Raw genomic sequence first — 24,969 nt, 5'->3', positions numbered from 1 at the left:
CATTAGATAATTTCTCTCTGCTTTTACCAGACACCATTTAATCTGGGTCAGGCAGCGCACAGCCTTCAGAAAATTCATTTAAGCAGGCAGGCGACTGCAACGCAGTTCAGGGTAAGTACCGTCCTCCATCCTGGAGGGGTGGAACAGCAGGGGGGGAGGGGAGGGGGTGGGGAGCCCCAAACCACACAGTCCTACGGCTGCAAGCCCCCAGGGTCCCCAACCGCTACTCCACATCCTTCCGATTCCAAATCTTGTCTTTAAAGTTTTTTTTCTTTCTTTGTAGCAGTAATCCATCCCCAGATCCCCAGGGCCACGAGCAGGGATGTCAGAGAAAGGCCAGCTCTGTCGAAAGGCTTTGGGGAAAACCTCCGTCAGGACAGCGGCTCAGCGGGTACCCGCCCCCGTGCATCCTGGGAAATGTCAGTGGGGGTGGGTTAACGTGGGACATTTTTCATTTAAATGAAATGGCCTTTGACAGCTCAACCCCAGCACACTGAGGTTGAGAGAGCAAATGGATGAGTTGAGGTGGGGGGTGGGGTGGGGGGGGTTAGGGGTTGGGGGGGCAAAGAGTGAGGAGGTGTGAAGGGTACTTTAAGTGTGATGTGTCAAAACCCAACACTGCCACCTGCTGGTGGTGCTGAAAACTAGCGAAGGCTGACAAAATCGTTTCAGATTCTGGAATATGCAGCATTGTTTTAAAGAAGCTAATGCACCCCTCCACCCCCCCCCCCTTTTTTTTTACAGGCAATCCACAGAACGCACATTTAGATGGAAATATTGGAGGCATGACAGTTTTATTTCTTTGAAAAAAAGTAAACAGAAGAAAAACAAAACTATCATTTTAAATGAGGGCAGAAGAAACACCGCGGTAATGAGCTTGTGGCTGGGCCCTGCTGGGTGACTCAGCTTGTTAGCGCACTGTTATACCGTGTGGCTGGTTCCCACGGGGCAGTGCAATCACGTGATCGTACCATCGCCCAGGAGAGGGTTTTCAGGTGACAGGACGTCAGTGCCTGAGTACCAGTGCCTGCTCTGATCCACAGTCTGCCCGCACAAGCGGAGGGTCCTCCTCAAACTCACGTCTGTGTGAGCTCAACCGGGGGGGGGCTGTGGGCCCGTTTCAGAGGAGAGCGTGCGCTTGCCTGCCGCGGCGAACGCAAAAACAAACAAACCGGGCGCCCCAAAACTCGAGGATAACAGGCTTGAGAGAAGGTAAGGAACAGTCCTATAATCAGCCAGGAGTTCTGTCCACTGTTAGAGGGGGGGGGGGGGGCAGCCTTATTAACAGAAGTTATGCTTCTCAGAAAATGAGCGTTCTCCAGCGCGCTGCCGCTGCTGAAATCCCTGTTCGTCTGAGAGGGTTTTGGAGAGCAGCGATACCGACGTCTCCGGAAACAAACTGCGGCGCTCGCAACATTCAAAATGAGGAACAGCGCTCACCGAAATCACGTCTCCCTCACACCGAGCCGTCACGCACCTCCGTGGCCCTCCACCGCCTAATTAGGGACAGATGATTCAGAGCGGTCATTTAATCAACTTTTTTTTTCCTTCCCACTTCAAATAATGAAGCCTGGGCTCCGGGCGACACGGGATTAAAAACAGCCGCCCAGCCGGCTGCCCCGGCCAGAGGGCCAAATTAACCACACAGGTCCAATTAACAGCAGCTCCTCCTAATTAACTCCATGCTATCGCTGACCCCAAAGGTCTCGCTCTCTCCCTCACTCTTATTTAACGCAAAGTTCCAAGGAATCTTCCAGAACTCCCCGTTGTTAATTATGAAGCGCTGTTACAGAACAGGTTCCCTTCCTTTACTAAATTTACATTTTGAATTTGCATTTGAGACCCCCAGATGGCGTGTCTGGCCAAGGAACCTTTTCCCGGTGTGGAGAAGCAGACCTTAGGGAAAGGCTCACTGGACCGTCTGCACCAGTGCTCACTGTGGCCGGTCCCTATGAGTTGATAAATAACTGGCTACACCATGAAAACCACACCCCTGGACACCAAGAGCAGTGGCCTGCCCCTTCAAAAAGGGAGAGTCTGGAGCCAGAGAGGCAGCAACTCCCCAGCACACTGCTCCACTGTGAGCAGAAGCCTCAGGCACTTCCAGTGCAAATAACGAATTAAGCACTTTTCTAACAGGAAGCAAATGAGAGATGGTCTCACTTTACCATTCTATGGATTTTAGTCTATGGATTGCAGCCTTATGGATAAAAATAACAAAAACTGTGTTCAATATTTATAGGAAAAATGATGTTTAACTGTCCAGCCCTGTGCTGCTCAGTAACATCAATAAAATAAATGCAATTGGTATTACTAGTTGTGTCTTTGTTTTATAGTGGCCTGGATAATAGGTGCAGCCAAATAAACAAATAAAAACCATGGCATAACAAACAGTCTCATAGGACTTTTCATTTAGAAATAGAACCAAGCAACAGACTTCATCTCCACATTCATGGACTGCAGCAGCCCCGTTGCATGCTGGGTAATTGGAACCCATGAAACTGCCACAATCCCATTGGCTCGGGTTGCAGCTCAGAAATTTCAATCAAACCACATTATGGTCTATTTTCACTTCAAGGGAGGATTATGCCGTCCCACCCCAACCCCCCACCCCCTCTTTCCCCCATTTCTCCTTACTTCAGTCACTGCCCAGTTCACAATGATTATATGTATGTATTCATTTATTTAGCTGACATTCTTTCTCATCCAGAGTGACTCACAGGGCCATCAAAACGTGATATCAATGCCACGTTTGTCAGCACCTGAAAACTTTAATAATTGTTTAACATTTAGGGCCAAACCGGGAGGGTTGGACCAGGTCCGGGAACGGCACCTGCCGGAACGCGGCACCTGCCATCAATCTCTGGCACCGGACGGAAAAGATCCGCGCGCGCGGGGATCTCGACGCGCTGCATAATTAATCACGCGAAAATTAATCAAGGGCCGAGCGAAGCCGCCCGCGCAGAATGGCAATCTCCGGGGCCCCCTCGAGCGCGGCGGGGTCACGCGATAATCACTTTTACAACGCTGCGAGGGGCGCTCTCCGAGCAGACGGGCGCAAAGGCCAGCGTTCGGGTTTAAGGATATGAAACAACACTTCCACTCGAAGTGGATCTTACAAAGCGTTCATAATGGCCTGTGTGTATAAATCTTGGCTTGTAAGTGTAAATTAAATACCGCAACCAGCTTCAAGTAGACAAAGCAGCCGGCTCTCATAGGATGTGATGAGTAACGCTACGTTGATGTTTATATTAAATGCTCATCGATATGTGCTCCGTAACCTTATCAGTCAGTTTTCCCTTTGACGTGACCCGGCAAGCTCTTTGACTGGCGTGCAACGTGCTGTATCAGATTCAATGGCAGGCTGTGGAACCCATCCATGCACTGGATGCATTAACAGGATGAGCTATCCGGACGCCATCCACCATTATAATATCACACCCCTCGGTCCTCTGCCAGCTCTTCACCCATGTTCAAACGTACACAAACGCGGTATTTAAAACCTCATTATACAGCCAAGGAGAAAAAATATAAGGAAAAAACGGTAACTTGCAAAAGCGCTCGGCAGACCGGAAGAAAAATAAATATTCATTGTTACGTATGAAGATACCTTAAATTGTCAACAAGAGAATATGTTTGAGACAAGCGGCTTAATTTTGATGGTCCAGATCAAAAGCAGTGGCAGCTCCTGAGGCCTTTGTTCTGCAGAGAGGCTTGTTATGTGGATCCATAATGTCCACCAAGGTCTAAGTCTGCCTGGAGCAGATTTCCAAGCAGCCATAATCCTCCTTAAATCTTGTGTTTAAGTTGCGCTGGACGGTCAGAAGATGCCTGCTTATCCGCTTCCAATGTACCCATGTGTCCTTCCAGCACTTTCATTGGTTAATAGATTTCAGTTTGTCTGAAATCCACACACACACACAGTTTACATTCTTCATGACTTTAGCTTACGATTTCCAATGTTTTCAGTTGTTTTCACTGCCCGTATTCCACCACAGAGTGGTGGACCTATTTAAATTACACCTCGGCTCCCCTAATACTGAACTCTGAACATTTTGGTTTTGGTATTGGTTTACTACCTGTACCCAGAACCGGGTCTAGGCATACGCGATGTTGGTGATGGCCTAGGGCCCCATCTGTCCATAAGGGTCAGTAATTTTCAGTAATTTTCCCCAGTTGGTTACAGCCAGGTGATTTCATTTCTATTATATAGGACAAAACATCAATTACCACAGATACTTACTTGGTCATGCCCCTTAATTAATATTCAGAAGATGCATCAAATTGGATTGAACAGAATAATTTCGCTTCAACAGTAGGGAGATAGACCTTTCACCATTAGGAATATGAAGCAGTGTGTATGTGGTCAGCATGAAGAATCTGCCCTCCCGTCACCTCCGAAAGTGAGACCATAATGGAACTGGTGTTTTTGTGCAACAGCCATATCACTCGCATTACGCCCAATCCCCCCCCCTCCCCCCGCCCCCCCATTTCCAGTGACCTTGGCTGGCTCCATCGCTAAAATTACCTTCCTACAAAGTGCCCGGGCCATTTGTTATTTTTATTATAATTTGTCTACTCATGGAAAACTAACATGTTTAATTTGGGGTGGGCCTAATAGGTTTTTCAGAGAGAGCCGTGGGCAGAGCGAGCCAAAGGCCTCTCCCAGAGAAGCAGAACGTGGAGGTTTCGTGTCAGGACCTGAGAGCGGGCCGCCTGTCGGGGTTTAACAGGCTAACGGTGACTGTGACGAAAACAGCAACACTGTCTGTCCACATACATACAGATGATCCGGAACTTTCTGTTCTTATTTTTGCCTCCACCTCTATTCACGTTTCACTGTACTCCCCTGGGTCTGGTCTTATTCAGACCTGAATCAATAAAAAATGTGATCACAAGAAACAAAGAAAAAACAGATAAATGGTAATGAAGGGGGAATGAAGTTGGGAACAGACAGGTCATCCAGAAAAATTTACAGGAAGGGGGGGGGGGGAGGAAGGGACTGAAAGTGCCCAAAGATTCACTGCATGAGGAAATGGCCATTTTACAGGCGTCCATGCTGCCCTAATAAAATAAAGTCCTATATGTTCAAAATCTCAAATATACAAAAACAGACTTAAAATACAATATACAAAAACAAACTTAAAATACAGTGTAAGCCAGGTCCTCCTCGAAAATAGAAGATGCTGACAAATCCATCTTGCTATTATAAAAAATCTTGCTATCTAAAATTGCTCAGGTTTCAATACATTATTACTTCTATCCTGTTTTCCTGAAGGCAATATTGAGTTAATTGAAATGGGTCCAAAAATACATTCGTCTTCTTCTTCTTCTTCTTCTTCTTATTATTATTATTATTATTATTATAGTTATAAATATAACATATTTATCAGATTTCACTGCATATTAACATATCAGTTAATTGTCTGCTGCATTTCACATTTAGCCATGAATCAGTGGGCTTGTAAAGTATGCAGGCGTTTTTTGTTTTTTCAGGTTGGACCCCACAGTTTGACCCACTGGTTTAGGTATTGTAAGCAGTGGGACTGATGGACGATATATCTGGTGAAAGGGGACTGAAACTTCCTCTAGGTTCATTCTAATGATGTGAAACAGTTCACTCCACGACAAAGGCCCTCGGACTCTTCACACGAGGCTAAGATTGGCAGCAATGCGATTCAAACTTTCATGCAGCTTTTGCTCAGCAAAATAGGCCTGAGGGGGAAAGGCTTCGCTCTTGCAGGCTCTTAACTAAGATGAGCTCACTATTAATAATGTCGCCCAGTGGCGAGTATTGGGACTAAGACATCAGAGAAGTAGGCCCACAGTACTTGCCTGAAAAGGTGCTTCCTTAAAATGATTGTTAATTTTGATCCAAACTGCATTAAAAAATGTGACTCTCTATTTTGTACAGGAAGCGTGTTGTTGTTAGCGTCTAGACAGTTGCATGTAGGAGCAGGCTAAGTGCGGTTGTGAAGATCTCTCTAATTTGTCGGAATGGCACACCAGAGATTGCAAATCCGTACTGAAAGCTTTGTCTTTCGCTACCTCAGAGGCGACGAGGGAAAGGCGCACGGCTCGTAACCTTCACGGTGATTGATTGATTTTTAGCAGCCAAATTCATCATCACAAATGGAAAACAAAAAGGCGAACTCGTCCCGGCGACCCAGCCGGCGAAATCACTCGGGTAACGGGAGCGGGGTTTTAATTAAATTCAGCTAATCGCTTTCCACGTTTTCTTAAGGGCATAAATCGAGACAGCTGTTTGGAGTCTGCAGGCTTCAAAAATAGAGGGAGTTCGGTAGATAGAGCATTGCTATGACAATAATGATAATGCATGATTTCCTGCTATTAAATTGAGAATTTTACCACACGACACAGCACAACTGCATTGGAGTCCGCTTTTCCCCTCTTCATTACACTTCTGTTAGGACCTATAATATCCCAGTAATATTTCCATTTCCAATTCAATACATCAGATCTCATGACAAATTCATAATTATGACCTGCCACCATTACGACTGAATTAATCTTACAGTCAGATGGAACAAATTGCTGTATGATTTCATTAATTTGCAGTAACGGTTCTCTTGATTTAACACCTTGGGGTGATTAAAACAACAACATAAATTATCTCAGTCTGGATTCTCATCAAATATTCATGCTTTCATTATTCAAACTTTCATCATTGTGCCAAAGTACCTGTGAGGGCCATTCACAGAAACTAGCAGTGAAAAATGCATGCGAGACAACATTACATGTAAGAGATGTAAGACCCGACCATTTAAATAGAGACAGAATGTTTTCACTTGAAAACATTAAATATTACGTCTCATAACTGACATTTCATTACTCCATAATTTCATACTTAGGGTGTACTTTTTCTGTAAGTGTGCTGTCTAACATCATGCATCCACAAATTCATAAAAGAAATAGGCATTTAAGCCATATTTAAGCCACAGGTATTCACATAGATGGGCTACAAAAATTTTGAAATAAGGATTTTTGTCACCAAGATTCTACTTTTAAGTTATTTTCCTGCTTATATCACCTGCCTGTGACAGATTTGTGCTGCTCTGTGACTGCTTCCACAAATGGCTATAAATAAAGTACAGCAGACTATTGAGATGAGATGAGAAAAGAAAAATAGAACGTTCTGGCAATTGCAGGTCTCTAGGATCGGGCATCACTACGGCCACTGACCATAACGAAATGCCGGGCTTTGTTACGTCCAAGGAAGATAGATAGCCTGTGTGTACACAGGTGCTTAAATTCAGTTTCTTGACTTAGCCTGAGAAATACCACAGAAGCTGTAGTATTTGACTTGAAGAAAGCTGACACGGAGTCCAGCCACTCGAAGCAGCCGAGGCAACGGCAGTAAATAAAGAAATATTTAATTAACCCGCACTACTGGAGAGGAACGCACTTCAGCGCCTGACAAGCAACCGCATTTTATCACTGGCGTGCAGAGGCAGGCCGCTCTCAGGATCCAGCGCGTTATTTTCCGCTGTTCAGGCTCCAGTGAATGCATGTGCGGGTTAAAAGTGCTCGATATGAAAACAACTTCCCCAAAGCGCATTTTAGACAGAAGCTCTTTTTTTTAAGCATTAATTATTCATTTGTCTGACAGCCCGTGGACATTCAGACACATGTAAATATATTTTGTTTTGAGTTTTGTGGAAAAACAACATTATTAATATATTTGTCCGATGTTTCGTTTATTTACTTTGGTGTTCACTCCTTGTAGCTTTTGGCACGATGTTTTGTCATCAAACATACAAAACAGAAATTCGGCAGGCAAAGCTGTGGTAGGCCATACATAATGTCAGTAAATCTTCATCTAGCACGCAAACCTGGGGCAATTATGTGTGCCTTTATCTCAGTGCACAGCTAACACCTCTGAGCCTTCTCCTATCTGTCTTATAAAATCCACAGTCTAGACGCAGGATCATTCTCAAGCTACCGTCTTGACCCACATCTGTGGTTTTGATGTAAAACACAGAATGTGCAGAAAACTTTATTATAAAGGCTAGAATGCTGTGCTATTAACATATCAGCTTTATAAATCATTTTGCTGTGCTCTAGACTGCATCATTACAGGATAACTGGTTATCACTACTGTAATTCTCTAAACTTTGGTCATTTGACTTTGTGCACCCATTCACACTATCAAACCAGATATTATGGAGGAAAAGGTCACCTGTTAAGGGAAATATCACAGTGACATAACAGAACAGAATATCCTTTAAAAAAAATTTTTTTTTTTAATTGGTTTAATTAGTTCTGCTTTTTTCTGGTAATAATTTCCACCACTACTGGAAAAAAACCTTCACTGAAGCACATTATAACCTCGGAAATATTTTATCCTGCCACTAGATGACACTGTTATATCATGTTTGAAAGAGCCCACGTTCAAGTTTAACTACACGGTATCAACCCATTTACACAGACAGTAATTTACATTTCCTACAAGTAATTGTTTTGTAGTATAACTTTAAGTATAATTTCTTCACTGGTTCATATGTAGATTCAAATTAGTGGACTGTGGATTGTGATGTCCTGGTATGAATTGCAGTTGAACAGTTAACAAATGTGATGTCATCACAACGGAGACAATAGGCCTACGTTTTTTAAAACTTTATTTTGAGTTAATATGTCTTCTATGCAATGTAATGCAGTAACGCATTAACGCAAATAAGCAATACTACATTGTAAAAACGCAAGGCAATGCATTTCAAGATGATACAGCCTCTTTTACATAACATATTACATTAACCAGTATGTGTATATGATACAGAGGGTTACTTGTATATAAACATTTAAAATACCAACATTGAGCTTTTTATGGCATATGCTGGCTTACTCCTATATCGGACCATATGGTACATGTGCAGTCTTCAAATATAACTCCGAATTTTTTTTTTTTAATGTCATATAAAGTAAAAGATTGGATTAAATATTTAATAATGCAAATTGGCACAAAATCATGAAACGGATCTGGCTTGTTGTGTACCCCGTCCTAGATTCATCACCATGCAAACCATGTCCTCTGGCGAAAAAAAAAGAAAGAAAGAAATGAGAATGACTCCCCACAGCGCGTCGAAATAAATTTCTCAATTTTCAAGCCGCTGTGGCCTGAACAACACCTGCTGCCAGTGTGCGTGTGAGTGTCTCCGCACTCTCGCGCTCGTTCGCACATCGCCTGTGTCGAGGGCACAATGGCGTTTGAAATTAGATGAAACGTCAGGCAGGCGGAGTTATTTATTTCTCTCCGTAAATCTCCCCGCTTCTTCCAAATGGGGCATTCGTGTGGCGCGTACACCACAGAGGCGATGAATTTTTGATCGGTTGTAAAACAGACGTAGCCTACAGTAGCTTACGGACTGTCGCAACTTCGGCATAAAAAAGGCAAAAAGCAACACAATATAACCACCGGGTTGTAGTATTTCGAAATCTCATTCAATAATTTACATATTGTCGGCATCGTACAGAAACACAATTGTAGGCTATCTCCGAAAAAGACACAGAAGCACATTTTCAGGGGAAAGAAAAGCAGCGTTATTATTACATTATATTAAACAAGATTTAGTTTAAAAATGTGTTTTAGTAAAATCAACTTTATTTGGGCCGTCACATCTCGTCTTTCACGGTCTGGGTGCTTTCAGGAAGAGGTAATTCTAATCTGTGGTGCCCACTCGATGCTGCTCTATAGCATTGTCTATTTATGATGTCCCCTGAAGGTCTCCCTGAAATAGCAGCGGCGATATGGATTTTCCTGAAATAACGGCGCGAGCGTGAGTCGGCCTCGGAGGTAGTTCCCTCAGTGTCCCGTGACCTCACGGGGAAGGGCAACTTTGCGCTCAAAGTCAAAGCCATTTAATTTCCTGTCAACACAGGTGTGCGGCAGAGACCGAAGCAACAGTAATCTGTGCCACGAAAGAGAAGCAGAGATTGTGTGCTTCTGCTGTAACAAAGGGCAAGATGTTATCACAGTTTTGGTCTGTTTGCCACAATATTGATGAGGCTACAGTGGTGTGCATTTCCCATTTCCATATAGAATAGCACAATTTAGCTTTTTTTTTTTTTTAGTCCATCCACATTTTCTGTTGATGTCAATTTACTCTCATAACAATGGCGAAACATGTGCAAAATACATTATTGTCACTAAAAATTAAAGAATCTAACTGCACTGTGGTGAATGCGGTTCCTTGTCTTTGTACATTTAACTTTCATCCTTATGTTTACTGTATTGTAAAAGAAAAACTATACTGTGAGCCAACTGTCTGCCCTGAAACCCTTGGGCCACACTGAATAGGTCCATCAATACAGCAACGCACCAAGTACCAACCAGCTAGAGACACACAGTCTACAGTAACTACCCTGGCACCTCCCCTTAGTGCATAAAGCCTCTCTGCTTTTATCAGGATGTCAAGAAAAATAAAGCAGAGTGGCACAATGTCCGTTGTTTTGTACTCCAGCTCATTGAATTTGACATAGAACAATGAATAGAGGTCCCACTCACTTGGTGTCCCAGGGCTAGTTAAGTCATGTATGAGAAGGGAAGAATGAAAGTCAGCAATACTGGCCCTCCAGCACCAGATTTGAGTATTGACATGTCTTCTGAAGATTAGTGGTGGCTACAGCAGCCAGGCCTATGAGCCTAGTGCCATAGGCTGATTCCCAGGCATGACCCTGCTATTGCACCCTGACCATGGGTATGGCAGCAATGCAGGGAAGCAGAAAGCCTAACCTGAAGAGCTCCTTAAAATATCCAGCTAGATAAAAGCATGAGCATGTTCTGAAATGTAAAGTTCAGTCCTGGAGGGCCACAGACTCACCTGATTTTCGGTGTGTTTTAATACTTCAGCGCTTAATTCAAGCAACTGTTCGGCTTATGGCGAGACACACATTGTTTCCAAGGCCTAAATTGGCTGCTCCTTGAAAACCCAAAAACTGCATACAGTGCAGCCCTGCAGGATTGGAGTTGGAGATGATTGTTTTAATATAATCTTTGTACTAACATGGTCCTACCATTGCAAGTCACTCATATGTGGTGTTATAATCACCATCTTTAGTGTAAAAAACACTAACAGAAAGTTAAGAAATGGAACTCAAAGTCATACCTTGGTCATGGATTTCAGTGGTCTATAAGGTTAGTTAACATGCAAGCCCATGCCCTTAGCAACTGTTTAGCAACAAGGATGCAAGTTTTGCATTAAATAGCAATTTACTTGAAGGTGTCAATAACAACAGTTCTACTCGATACTGAACATGTTGTACACACGGTGGGTAACCAGCAAGCTGTCGAGGTTTAGTGTTGCCTCACTAAAGCTGTAACAGGATACGATATGACAACTGACCTTTGCTTACATTTCCCCCGGCTTCCCGCTTTATTCCGTTAAAACACCGAAACAAAAAACCGGTCGCTTCAGAGCACGTTTGATTGACGGATGGATTTCTGTCGTCGGGGAGCGGAGCCGTCGGGCAGCGTTTACCCTCCGGAAGGCGTTTCGCCCCCGCGCTTCACGCCATGACGGCTCAAGAGCGCCGCGCTACGCCCGCCGGCCGTATCCTCGCACTCCGTCCTCGGCGGCGGACTCAAAGTGGCCGTCTGACTCGCGTGTTTTTTTGCGCCGGGCCGTGGACAATATCCTGTCACCCTGCAGAGCAGTCTCAGGGAGCATCCCAAGACGCCATCTTCATTTTGTCAGCTACAGCTATCTCTCTCACACAGATATACGGCCAGGTATTTAGGGCATTTTATGATCTTGTTTGGCCAATGGCTGGCCAACAATAAAAGTGCACTACTGTCTCATCAATTTGATGTTCCGCTCATCACCTGTGGAATGTCACCCTGGGCGTGTCCTCGCTGAACGGGGCCGACTGCAGCACAGACGTGTGTGTGTGTGTGTGTGTGAGTGTGTGTGTGTGTGTGTGTGAGTTTGTAAGCGTGAGAGAGAGGAAGAGACACAAAGAGAGAAAGACAGAGAGCAGGCGGACACAAGCGGCACAGGAAATTCTGTCCTTTTGCCTGCCATTGGATCAAGTTCTATTTCAGAGATATCTGGAGCCCGTCTCCAAGGAGTTTTTTAAAAGCACCAGCTGCACTGATACACAGGCAGATCCGCACAACTAAGCACCCCGTCCCTCCTCTGTCCACTTCAGTGAAAACCTATCGAATGAAGAGACTTTGCAGGAAGGAAGCAGGATCTCCGTATTTATCTCCCTCGGCGCCGATCTTCGGCTCTGGAGAAGACAGGGACGAAACGGAGGGCGGGGAGGACCAATGGGGGTGTTTTCCGTGCTTCCTAATTGAGAGTGATGGTAGCTGGAGTCTCCCCAGGTCCCATAAACCCACCGATTCCTCTGCTTCTGTTACGAGCAGAGCATCCAAGTGTAGCCGTCAGCAAGCGTTCAGCTTAAATGCAGACATGAGTGGAACAGGGCAACAGTTCGGCTCACTGTAGTACCATTATGTAAGGCCAGCAATCAATCAGCCAATTAAGGTTTATTGCTCATTAATACAGTAATAAATTACAACATTTAGAAAAAATGCCTGCCCTTGGCTGGAAGACCTTGGTCTTTAGCTCAGTGGGCTAATCATATTTCTATTTGTGCAGAGTGGCTGGAAAGTAATGCCAATAACAGTCACCATCTCTCCTGTAGTACTGTGTGGCCTGTAGGATATAAAATGGTCACTGTCTCTCCTGTAGTAGTATTCAGCTTGTAGGGTGTAACAGTCACTGTCTCTCCTGTAGTACAATGTGGACTATAGGGTGTTAAATAGTCACTTGCTCTCCTGAAGTACCGTGTGTACTATAGAGTGTAAAATAGTCGCTGGCTCTCCTGTAGTACCGTGTGGACTATAGGGTGTAAAATAGTCACTGGCTCATACAGTGCATCAGAGGGATGCTTCACCAGCAGTGCTCCTGGTGAGAGGGAGTGGGCAGCACAGCAGTAACTCAAGAAACACAAAAGAGGCGACTTCAAATTTGGAAATACACACAAAGCAACAAAAAAAAAAAAAGAGTGATATCCAGAGCGGACGTGATTTTAACGCGGCGTTAAAAGCCGGCACACGGCGCACCGCGCTAGCAGGGTTTCAGTCTGAAAGCGGCGCTGCTGCGTCGCGGCCCTCCCGGATTAAAAATAGATCCCTTTTCCTCGTCTCATGATCCCAGCGCAATTAAAAGACATTCACAGAAGACTGGAAGCAGGAACGAAGCAGGACCCTTTCAGCACGGAAACAGGCACCGGCGAAGCCAAAAATCCAGAAAAGAACCCCTTCGCCAGACCTCAGCAGCAGCAGCAGCAGTCAGGTGGTAGACGAGCCTATCGGAGCTTGTTAGACGGCAATGTCTTGCCCAAGCACGTCATCTGAATCCATCTTTTGTGACCTTGGGGAGGTGAAGGTTGTTTTTGGCCAATTTACACCAGCTCAGTTTTCATCCAAATTTACCCAATAACAATATATGTTCAATATAAAACAATATTGCACCTAGTAGCTACCTATATTGGTGTAATTTCAGACTGGTTTAAATACCGCAAATAGAGAAGGGTGAATACACACTACAGAAAAAAATGACTTAAGGAAGTACAGAATGACTAAGTCAAGAAAAGCTTGAACTGCTGTTTTATAAGATTAATGTCAGCAAAACCAAGGATGTGGTCTTTCATTTCCAGAGACATGAGGTAATGTCTGCTCACACCACTACAGCCAGCAAAAATATTGAAATCACCTGCTCCCATATCTGGGGACAAAAACAGACAATGAACAGCAATGGGAGGAACAAGTAAACTCAGTCCACTCCGAGGTGCAGCAAAATAAATCCTTTGGTGGCAATACTACAGACCTGACTGCCTCTTATAGCTTCTTAAGTGAATCCATTTTGTAATCTGATACTGAAATCATAAAGCAAATTGCATGAAGTAGTGAACATTTATGCACAGTGACAGGGATGTCCTACCATCGTCTTATGAATTCTATGGCAACCACATCTGAGGTAATACAGCCATCACCCGAGATGACACAGCTCAATCGCTATACCGAGAATCCAACCTGTTTCCTTCAGCCTGTTGACATGCAACACCCCTGTTAATGTCCCCCAGACCAGACCATTTAACCATTAGCCCGCTGAAGCTGTAAATGCTAAAATGGCTCAGGCCTAATCCTTGCCCTCTTTGCACTTTTTTAACCTTTCTGCCACAATGTGCCAACTACCTGACTAAATTTGACTCTTTGCATATGGACTAATTTCACTCCTTACAATCTATTTTCTAAGCTCTAAACTTTGAAGTTTTTGTACCTGTACAAAATGGGGTTTTATTGCTGCACACAAATTTCCTTCCAGGAACAATAAAGATCTACTGAAACACGAGCACCGAGGTGAACTAAAAACTTTCTGGAAAAGTCTAAGGCAGAGGTCATCACCCCCTGGTCCTGAAGTGCTGAAGGGTATACTAGTTTTTATTTACAATTGACAATCAGCAACCTACACATACCATGAGCCATGTAACCAACAGCTAAATCAATCAAGCGTTGAGTAACTATGAAAAACCCTGAGGCTCTCCAGGAGCAGGGTTGAAGACAGAGAACAGCAAGACTGGAATATTAGTAGACAGTTTAATGCTAGTCTTGATTGCATTGTCTAACAAATTCAAATTCAAACTCTTTCAAATGGATGCCACTGTTGGGACTCCACTGCACAACAACCGTTCCACAGCTCTAGTCACAAGCAGCACCCTGGTCAGTAATTGTCAAAAAAACATGCTTGGTTTTACTTGCTATTGATTGTTTTGATTTCTACTACCGCATGCACCTTGGGCAACAACAATTGCAAGAAGGATGCATTATTGATAAAGTACTGTTATGGTATTTTAGCAATTCGTCTAAATACATTTAGCTATATATCAGCATGGTAATCAACTCTGCTCTTATAATATAACAATGTGTTTAATATAAACAGTTTTCAAAACGCAAATAAAAGAAAGATCATATTAAACTTCGTGTGTGTTTAGGAAGAATTTTTACTCAATTGTTTTCCTCACAAAATGATCCATTTCGCGTTACATACTTATTTCTCAAAGACAAGTACCAGCCGACAGCGATACTCCCTACTGAACACCAAAAAGTTAACAGGTTGTTAAAAAGAGTTTACATTGTGAAAAGATAACAACACACCCACTGATCACAAAAAAAGCCTTATATTTTAGAAAAAGACATGCCTAGCCCTGATGGTTTAACAGGTACTTTTGGCCAGGAAACGCATCATCCTTAAGAAAATAAAACGTACGCGTGCGCAATCATGACCAAAGCCCTTTAGTTTACGTTGAGATATTTGTATGCATTCGCAGAATGTTGTCACCTGCAGAATGTGACACCGAACACCATTTGAAACCTTATAGTAATCAATGAGATTGAGTCGGTTTGTACTCACAGTTTTTGTCTCTCCAGTGGACAGGTTACTCTTCCCTTGTACGTGCAGCTCGTGACCTCCGTTCATTTTGACCACGATCTACCTCCGTGTCGTTAGCATGTATTCCTCTTTCACGGTTGTGCAGGAGGGCTCTGCGCTTGTGCGAAAATCTACTCGGTCTTCCCTTGTCGGCTCAACAAACTCGCAAGCTTTTCCACCAAAATAGCCCTGCGCGTTACTGAAATGATTTGCCATTGTACAGTATTTTTAGCCTCAGTCTTTAACCCATGAGCGACTTGTTTCGGTCTTTTTTTCCCAAGGGTGCAGCAAAGGTGCAGAGACACGGCCCCCGTGGGGATCTTGAAATTGTACCGCGTGCGCTGTGCCTGTGTGTACCGGGCTGCTGTATCTCCGTGCCGGAGTTGATTAATTCATCCTTGGTTTATGCTGCCTCTGTGACATTGAAAAGTCTTTTTGCCCGCGTTTGTATTTATGTGGGTTATTAACCCACTACCGTGTTGTCGCCGGGACGCCTACGTACTCATCCACCCACGGGAGACGGCGACAGTGAGGCTTGTGCAGTGCACCATGGTGTCTTGCACAGGTGTCTGGCCACGTGGAACTCATGGGCGCACGGGCACAAGAGTTGAAAAAACCCCGCAAAGACATTTTGACTTAACGATTAGTACGAAGCGCCAGCACTTTACACACATATTCTCAAACAGTGTTTTGGAATAAGTATGCACTTCCGCGTTGATATAATTAGGTATAGGTTTACATAACAAAGATATGACGTGAGAGGCATTTTATTTTGCTCTAGATTATGTTACTCTGAATTAACGAGTTACATCAGTCAATATGCCCTTCAAAAAGTCTGGCTACAGTCTTCAAACTTACAAGTGGGTGGGTGTCATAAGTCATACGAACTATAAAACCACTACTGTAGCACTGATATTATTTGAAATACTTTGCTTCAATTTTACAATTTATACCAGTCCTTGAGATGTTTGTTTTAATGGATTTTTAATGAATTTTATCTGTCTGCATTAATGATTCGTCTCTAAACTCTGTACCTAAGCCAAGAAAGGATATGTATACATTTTGTATACATTTTTTCTTAAGTTATAGCTTCTTTTTTCTGTGACTGGGGGAAAATTGCACATTTACATAATTTGCTTAGCAGATATCCTTACCTATGGTAATTTACACATTTTACATTTTCCTGTAAAACTACACATGCTAAACTGGACTGGGCTTTGTTTGTTTACTTGTATAGTACATGGAATAGGATGCCAAGGAAATGTGAACTGCTGCTGGAAGACGTGTTTGTGGACCAAAAGGGGATACTCCTCCCTCTGGACCAAAAAAAAATGCCCATCAATGTCCAGTCCTGAGTACTGGCTCATTGTCGACAGTAAAGCCTCCATATCATTTTCAGAGTGAGCACCTAGTCAAATTCCACCCAGCCCCAGCCCCAGCCCCAGCCCCACCCCCAGGCCATCTTACCACCCTACTACATCTGATACAGAATACCTTCTCTGTATTCTCTGCCCACCTTGAATCCCCAGGTTGTCACAGCAAATGTCTTTACTTGTCCTAAATGTAAAGATGTAAATAAAATGGATTCCTGTTGGTTTTCTACAGTATCATGTGTTCTTTTTTTTTAGACAATATAGACTCCGCAGAGAACAATCCAATGTTTCTCTCCATTTATGCTACCCTGAAGCCATCTGTGCAAGCAATACCCTGCTTGCTAGTGTATAGAGACCATACAGACCAAACAGTACTCCGAACTCAATACTCCAAGGATTCTCTATATGCTGCAGTTTATACGTAATAAATTCATCACTATTTTTGATCCATGGCAATTCTAAATTCATAACCAACCAATCACCAAACAAATCACATAACACACAAGGCAGTGGTTCCCAACCCTGTTCCTTGAAATCTTCCGTCCTGAAGGTTTTCATTCCAACCCTAATAAAGCACCCCTCAGTCAACCGCTAGAGATCTCCTTGAGCTGCTAATTAGTAGAATCAGGTGTGCCAGATTAGGGTTGGAATGAAAACCTACAGGACGGTAGGTCTTCAGGAACAGGGTTGGGAACCACTGACATAAACCATATAGAAGTGGCCTTATTTCATTTATTTATTTATTTTCATAAAATCAGGCCAGCAAAAAATAAACCTTGACCGTAATAGATGTAACCTAAGTTAAGCTTTAAAAAAAAAAAAACACACAGTCAACAGTGTAGGCAATGTGGGCAACAGTCTAGCAAGTATGTGGAATTAAAAGCTTTTACCTAGATTGCATGTGAACAACTAAGTTAACCACTGAGGTAATTTTATGTATTGTATAATGATCAAATCAGACTAACCAACAATATGCAAATAATGTATTACCTTTATTGATTACATTATCAGTGTGACGGTTCGGGTGCTGGGACCCAGGCGCAGAGTGGGAAAAAAAACACGAAACTCAAAAAGGGGAAAATTAACAAAGACTTTACTAACGGGTAAACAAACAGGGAACAAACAAGGCCACAATGGGCAAAACCACAAACTCAAAAAATAACAAAGCAGAAAACAAGAGGGACTCACAAATACAGGCAGGGCAGAACACGGTCAGGGCAGAACGCAGGCAGGCAGAGCACAAGGGTAATTCAAACAAACAGGTAGGTCAAACAAATACAAGTCAGAAACAAAACACAAACAGGTAAAAAACACAGGCAGGTACAAAGGGTCTGAAACATACGCTGAAACATAAGTCGGGAACAAACACAAGACAGAACAAACGCAAGTCGGGAACAAACACAAGCAGGCAGGTACATGTAAGTCAGGTAACAAACACAAGAAGGCAGGTACATGAAAGTCAGGAGACAAACACAACTCGGGGACAAACACCAGTGAGAACAAACACAGGCAGGTAAATACAGTTTGCAACAGAGATTGGAAACAAACACAAGCAGGCAGGAACATGTATGTCAGGTAACAAACACAAGCAGGCAGGTACATGTAAGTCAGGTAACAAACACAAGAAGGCAGGTACATGAAAGTCAGGAGACAAACACAACTCGGGGACAAACACAAGTGAGAACAAACGCAGGCAGGTAAATACAGTTTGCAACAAAGATTGGAAACAAACACAAGCAGGCAGGAACATGTAAGTCAGGTAACAAACACAAGAAACCAGCACCCGAGTCAAGGGAACAGAGAACTTAAATAGACAGGGGTAACAAGACACAGGTGAACTCAAAAAACAATCAAACCAGAAGGAGGGGATAAGACACAGGTGGGAACAATGATGGGATAACGAGACAATGAAACAATCATACAATTAACAGGGAGGGAGCAGGACACAAAACAGAAGTGCCGCCATCTGGCGGCCCAACAGGGGAAACACAGACAGGAACACCGGAACATGACAATCAGGGTGTTTCTGTTTGCAAAAAGATGCCACTGCTGCGGGGAAAGTTTCTAGAGAAATCCATCCCACCTGATACACTACACCATACAGCCACAAATTACTCATCAGCTGCTAATAGCATCAATAAACGATTTGAGGGTTTGAACTTTGATTTAAAAAATGTGACTGCATTTGTGTCCAGTAAAAGAAGTTATATGTTAAAATCATAAAGCCATCCTTACAAGCTTGTTGCCAAATTGAGCGCATTTTACTTACAATGCCCACATTGTGACATCAGCGAGTATTATCTTGGCAAGTAATGTCCGTTAAATTGTCATGGTCAAGAAAGTTTTTGTAATACCATTCAACCCAGGAAATGTTCAACACAGAGAATATTAGGCGTGTGATGACAGAGCAAGGCGCTTTACTGTCAACAACAACCCCCCCCCCCCAAACCATAGAAAACCATGCAAATTAGGGCAGTTGTCATTCTGCTGCCGAGTATTCAACGTACGTAAGTTTATCCTAGATTAGTGGAAACGGAGACAGATATCACACCAAACGCTGCTGACAAGGCACTGCTGAGGGAGTGAGGGACTGGAAACAGAGCTCAAGACAAAACAATGAACCACCAATGTGTCAAAACAATCAGCGGCGTTCCAGAGCGACTCACAACGCATCACAACCACAATCAACTCAAAAGCCATGTTTATATCAACTAGCTCACAGGAAGTACATCTTAAGATTGTCAAGAATTTTTATTCCCAAGGAAGCGTACAGACTTTGAGATGAAAACCCTCCCCCTAGACTCAATTCCACATTTTAACTAGAAGTGTAGATCCAAGCTGGGCCATAAATTATTAGCACAGCAAAATATCACTGCAATGTCACTGGGAGAATTCTGGCATATACCTGAACAAATATTTGTAAATCTTACTCAAAAGTCGAAATCATACTTCATACAGTCCATCCTAACCAATTCTGGTGATGCAGAACGGTCTCTTCATAAAGACATGTTTTCACCAAGCATCTTCAATGACATAGGGGACTGTTAAACAACTGACATGATCAAATCAGAATGTAGAAACTTTAATTTTTATTTGAACAGTGTACATGACTTTCATAACTTTTATTTATCATTTTTAACACACCTCCTGAAAGCTATACATTTCCCACAGATTCTAACAAAAAACATCATCTGTACAACATTTCAAAATAGTGCCCATGTCCACAGCCTTTAAGAACAAAACTGAATTGAATGCAAGAGTGTGACTTGTAAACAACACTAACACTCGTTTTTGCTTAATTAGTGGTAATTACTTGATCACCATAGATTATTTGGGTGATGCAATCAGAATAATCCTAAAACATGTGGCTTGTCAATAATCCTGTCAACTTCTTGGTGGTGGACCGAAGTGCACTTGACAAACATTGGAGACGATTTGGTGGCCCTATTTATAAATGATTAATGATTTTAGCAGTCTGTAGAAGAATTATTTTGAGGGACCTCTCCTTTGGGAGAAACACAAAACAACAATATAACATAAACTGTACATATAAAATAATCCTGACCAATAGCAGACCTGCTGCAAAATGTTTATTAAACCCATATATAGAGATATATAAAAAAAAGACAGGATAAACAAGTGTAAGTCAGAATGGATTTTTGGGTGGGTGCAGTGGCACACTGCCATACAGTGGGACAGGCATGGTGGTGAAGCATAGCAGTAGAGGACCGAGGGGGGGGGGGTCCGTTGCCAGGCGTGGTCAGGGCATTGCCGCTGGGTACATGGGAGGCCTTGTGGGTTAAGATGTCCGGTGTCACATGTCGTATTTTCTCACCTTGGAGGCTCCCTGAATCACCCCCTCCAACTCTTTCACCACAACCATCGCCACATCTGTCCCATTCTGGGGAGGATGCATGCAGAATGATAAGAATTATATTACGAAGTGGTCAGTTCAACTTGTGTCTCACATGTATATTGCACCAAAGGGCTACAATGATGTCATCATTACTAATGATTTGTAAATCTGGTTTATTTTATCTGAAAGTATAAAATTATAAATGGAAAATAACATAACATAACATAATGACAAGAACAGGCCATTCAGCCCAACAATGCTCGCCATTTTCCTAATAAGTTATTATTTATTTAAAGGGATTTTTAGCATTTTACTGGGGACTCCCGTCTGTATACCTCTCCTGTAATCAACAGCATTTGTCCAGGCCTGCAGAATCAAACTAAGAATCTGAAAACAATTATTGAATCACCTCAATTTCCCTTCTTCCCCACTAGATGGCACAATAAGCCAAATCTACTGGGCTGTTGACTCAGAACCTGAAACTCAGGTTACCCTAAAAGAGGGAATGGAAAAAAGTAAAATGCATACATCTGTGGGGACGCCTGTGGGTATGTGGGGTTGGGGGGTGGGGTCTGTTGTTAGCTAGGGCTCGTAGTATCCCAGCTTCTGATTGGTGGCTAAATGCATCTGGCTCTCAAACTTGCGCACGTCCTCCAGGGTCATTCCTACAGAGAGGGCGAGATGTGCAGCTCATTCACAGTGGGGGGTTGCACTTTACTTGTCGCCTTCCCAGAAATGATATGACAGGTGAAAGATAAAATTAATACAATGCCTATACAATAGAACATTTTTCACAATGAGTGTCAGATTGACAGTTCCAGTAACACTAGAAGGCATTTTAGGATCTCATGGATAAAAACTTAAAAACCTGCCTCTCGCCCAATGCACGCTGGGATAGGCTCCAGCACCCCAGCATAGATAATGGATGGACAGTGAAAATAATTCAATGAAATACAACTTAAATACTCTTTGATACAGTGATTGGTTCACTTTTACATTTTCAATTACATTTGTGGGCTTGTCCTACCTCTGCAACTTTTGTCAATTGGAAAAATTCAGGAGGGTAAAATGGCTGCTTCAGCCTCCCAGTCACAATAGCACAGCATATCCCAGCTGTTCCCTGCCGCTCACCTCTGGACTATTTAGAAGCAGCCTGACCTACATCTCCCAGCCTCATCACAAGACTCAATCCAGTCCAGCCCCACATATAACCCTCTGCAAACTGAAAACAACCTCACTGAGGGAGACAGAGAGAGAGAGAGAGAGAGAGAGAGAGAGAGAGATATGCCCCTTTTATTTAGACATTTTTTCCATTGCATTTTCTGAACTGAAAATTACCATCCACATTTATATATCAATCAGCTCTGAAAAGCACTGATTGATTTTTGTTGAGAGTGTTATTTGCTTCCATTTTTATTTTCTGAACTGGAGTATTCATTTTTGTCATTTCTCACCACGGTACATTACGTTTGACTCGCTCTTCCCTTTCACTGTCCCGCTGAGCGAGCTTTTCTCCTGTGAATGCACTCATCTGGCGGCGTGTATTCTGCTCCGCTCACACGCTGCCTGCTGGGTAGCTCTGCGTGTGACACAAACGCGCTCTTATCTCCGCGCGGCTCCCGCCACAGAGGAAGGCGCACTTAGATCCGCCCCCAGCGCGCTCCACGCCGCGCGAAGAGCCGCACTACGGCGAATCGCCCGCTTTCAGGCGCCGCCCCAGCCGTCGAAATTGGGAGACCGAGTGTCGTTCCCTTTTGACCAAAGATAAGGGCAGCTATTCGCTTTTCCCTAGCGTCGAAACCATTAATTTTCTAGGCCGGCCAATTTTCAAAAGGCTTTGAGAAAAAGAAAAAGAAAAAGAAAAAAAAACATTCCCGAAAATGAAAGCATAAAATGTGAGCCTCACAGGGGAGAAAGGAGCTCAGATTCTTACAGAGATGAGTAATTCAAGTAAAACGTTCTTGAAAGGAGGAGACGAGACGTCGTCGGTGCTGTAATTTATCTGACCCCATTTTTCTGGAAACATTATGGGGTGATTTCAGCATACGCACACATATCAACAGATTCCAAGCGGCTCTGTTGAGCTCAAACACAATGAAGAAGATTCAAAAGCATGAGAATAAATCATTATGCGATCCTGGAAAACAAAGCGTTCCGGCTGTTGTCATGTGAGACGCTCACGAGACGTGGCCAATCGATGGCAAACTAATGAGCCTGACAAGGGAAGGATTAAGCGATGGAGTTAAACATGAGCTGGGGTGGTGGCTCATCCTGTCCAGTCGCTGTTCTAGTGCGTGGACGGGCCTCGCGGGTGATTATCGGATCCGGACCGGGCCGGACCGTGTCCCGCAGCCCTGCCGGGCGATGCACAATCATCTCCAGCTACAGCCAGGGATGGGAGGGTTTCGGTGTGTGCCCAACGTACTGGCCGGGGCGTGAGGAGGTGACATCATGTGCTTTTGCGGAGAACGCTCGCATCACTGACGATTACTGACAATCTCGCTGAGCACTGGAAGCAGTTCCTGTAACTTCTCCAGGCGTCGGCGGTAGAAGCTGGGCTCTATGAGCTCCTGGCACTGGGATAACTCCTGCTTTCCCCACTGCCAGCAAAATCCTTACGTCCTTATCCCACCCACTGGTTAAAGGACAAAGTCCATTCTGACCGGACTTGGACTGAATAGGGACCTGCTGCTCAGCCTTTGTGTGGGAGGAGTCAATGCCAGGTTGTGAGGATGCTGGTTCTGGCATACATGTGATTGGCTACTCACCATACCACTCATCCACCCAGGCAAACGCCTGCCGGTGTCCCACCAACAGAACATCTCTGATGACCTGAGCATGAGAGAGTGAGAAACATGTTAATCTAGTATTTTAACATGCCCCTTCATTAGAAGTATATTATATTATATTTTAATAATTATAAACCTTTTTGGTGCACTGCAGGGAGCACCAAAGTGCTCCACAGACAGACATTGTGACTCAAGATGCCAAGCTCTCTTTTTAAAAATGTTTTTTTTATTGTGTTTCCCCAGCCTTGGTCCAGAGAGAAGTGTCCTGGTTTTTGTCCCTGGTGAGTTTTATGGAGCTGTTAACAGAGCACTGGCCTTTATTTGCAGCCAAGAGTGGAAATAGGGAAATCCTAACCAAATAAATATATATTCAGAGTATATTTTAACTCTGCATCACACATAAAATTAACACTTGAGTACAGGCCCAGCCCCAGATCGAAGGCCTCATCTCTGCACCGAGGATCGGACCCGTGACGCACCGCACGAGCGCCATTAGGAATTCAGTGCAAGCTGCCTGCAGAGCCGTGTGCGGAAGGCCGATAGGAGCGGGAAATCAATCAGCCGTCCTCACGTGAGAGACGCAGGGCCGCGTTAATTCATTCACTCGTTTATTTAATGGCCTGTTTCCAGGATAAATCGTCAGGAACCCGTGCATAACGAACAGGGCGCAAGTTAAGCACCTGCGGCAATGTGGGAGGGGGGACCCTTGTTACTTATAAACACCGATCCAACTGTTCCAGTGCTGCCTGTGCACCGAAATGGATTAGCACTCCCTCACTCCCCGCCATCCTGTGGAGGCCCTGATGACTCTGGCCCACTATCCCACTATTGTTCTCCAGGTTACTTGCCACAGGGTCAAACCCAAGCACAACTGGTGCACTGGTGCTCTTTTTTTGACTAACGTTTCTTTCAACATATCATTAAATTTCCATGCACGTGAGCCTGACAGTTTGCAGTTTTGCCTCAAAGCGTGTCAAGACTGGGACAGTCAGTCGTCACAGTCAGTGTACAGATGCAGGTCACACTGCATGACCACCACAGCGCATCATTAGAATATTTTTACACCGTTGTAAAAGCCTTGACAGTCACACCTGCTGACCGTTACCTTGTGCACAAACTGCTCCACCCTGGTCTGGAGACCCCACACCTCAAACTGGACAGCCACCTGTTTGTAGGAGCACATGACCGGTCTGCTGCTCTCCCTCCACCCCTCCTGTAGGGGGCCCCGCCCCGTTTTTACAGAGGAGAAGTGCCTAGGATCCTGCGGGAGAAGAAGAGTCTGTTAACACTGATGAACCATAACTTAACGCAGCGGTGCGCAGTGAGGGCTGATCTGTTCTGGGGGCTTTCACCACCATACTCTCGAGTATTAGCATTAACCCAATCATTTATTTAACCTATAGCTGCAGATTGAACATGTATTTTTAGTGTCTTACTGTGCTTAGATATAGGGATTACCCAGCACACAATGTACAGTCATTTCTGGACTAACCTCT

General features: G+C 43.9%; 1 protein-coding gene and 1 pseudogene across 3 annotated transcripts in view; both read right to left on the bottom strand.

Moving 5' to 3' along the window:
* rbfox1 (RNA binding fox-1 homolog 1) overlaps positions 1-16,047 on the bottom strand; it is a 398,869-nt gene extending 382,822 nt beyond the window's left edge. For all 3 annotated transcript variants that reach the window (XM_064314523.1, XM_064314524.1, XM_064314526.1), the window contains exon 1: positions 15,438-16,047. In XM_064314523.1, coding sequence (XP_064170593.1) covers positions 15,438-15,503 — 66 coding nt within the window. In that variant the 5' untranslated portion in view covers positions 15,504-16,047. The remainder of the gene's footprint in view (positions 1-15,437) is intronic.
* A 4,595-nt stretch (positions 16,048-20,642) lies between these two features.
* The window catches only part of LOC135244062 (cytoplasmic phosphatidylinositol transfer protein 1-like), a 91,535-nt pseudogene continuing 87,208 nt past the window's right edge, over positions 20,643-24,969 (bottom strand).

Source organism: Anguilla rostrata, chromosome 17 (assembly GCF_018555375.3).
Source record: "Anguilla rostrata isolate EN2019 chromosome 17, ASM1855537v3, whole genome shotgun sequence".
Classification (NCBI taxonomy): domain Eukaryota; kingdom Metazoa; phylum Chordata; class Actinopteri; order Anguilliformes; family Anguillidae; genus Anguilla; species Anguilla rostrata.
Note: the sequence above shows the minus strand (reverse complement) of the source record. Positions and strands in the feature narration are given on the sequence as shown.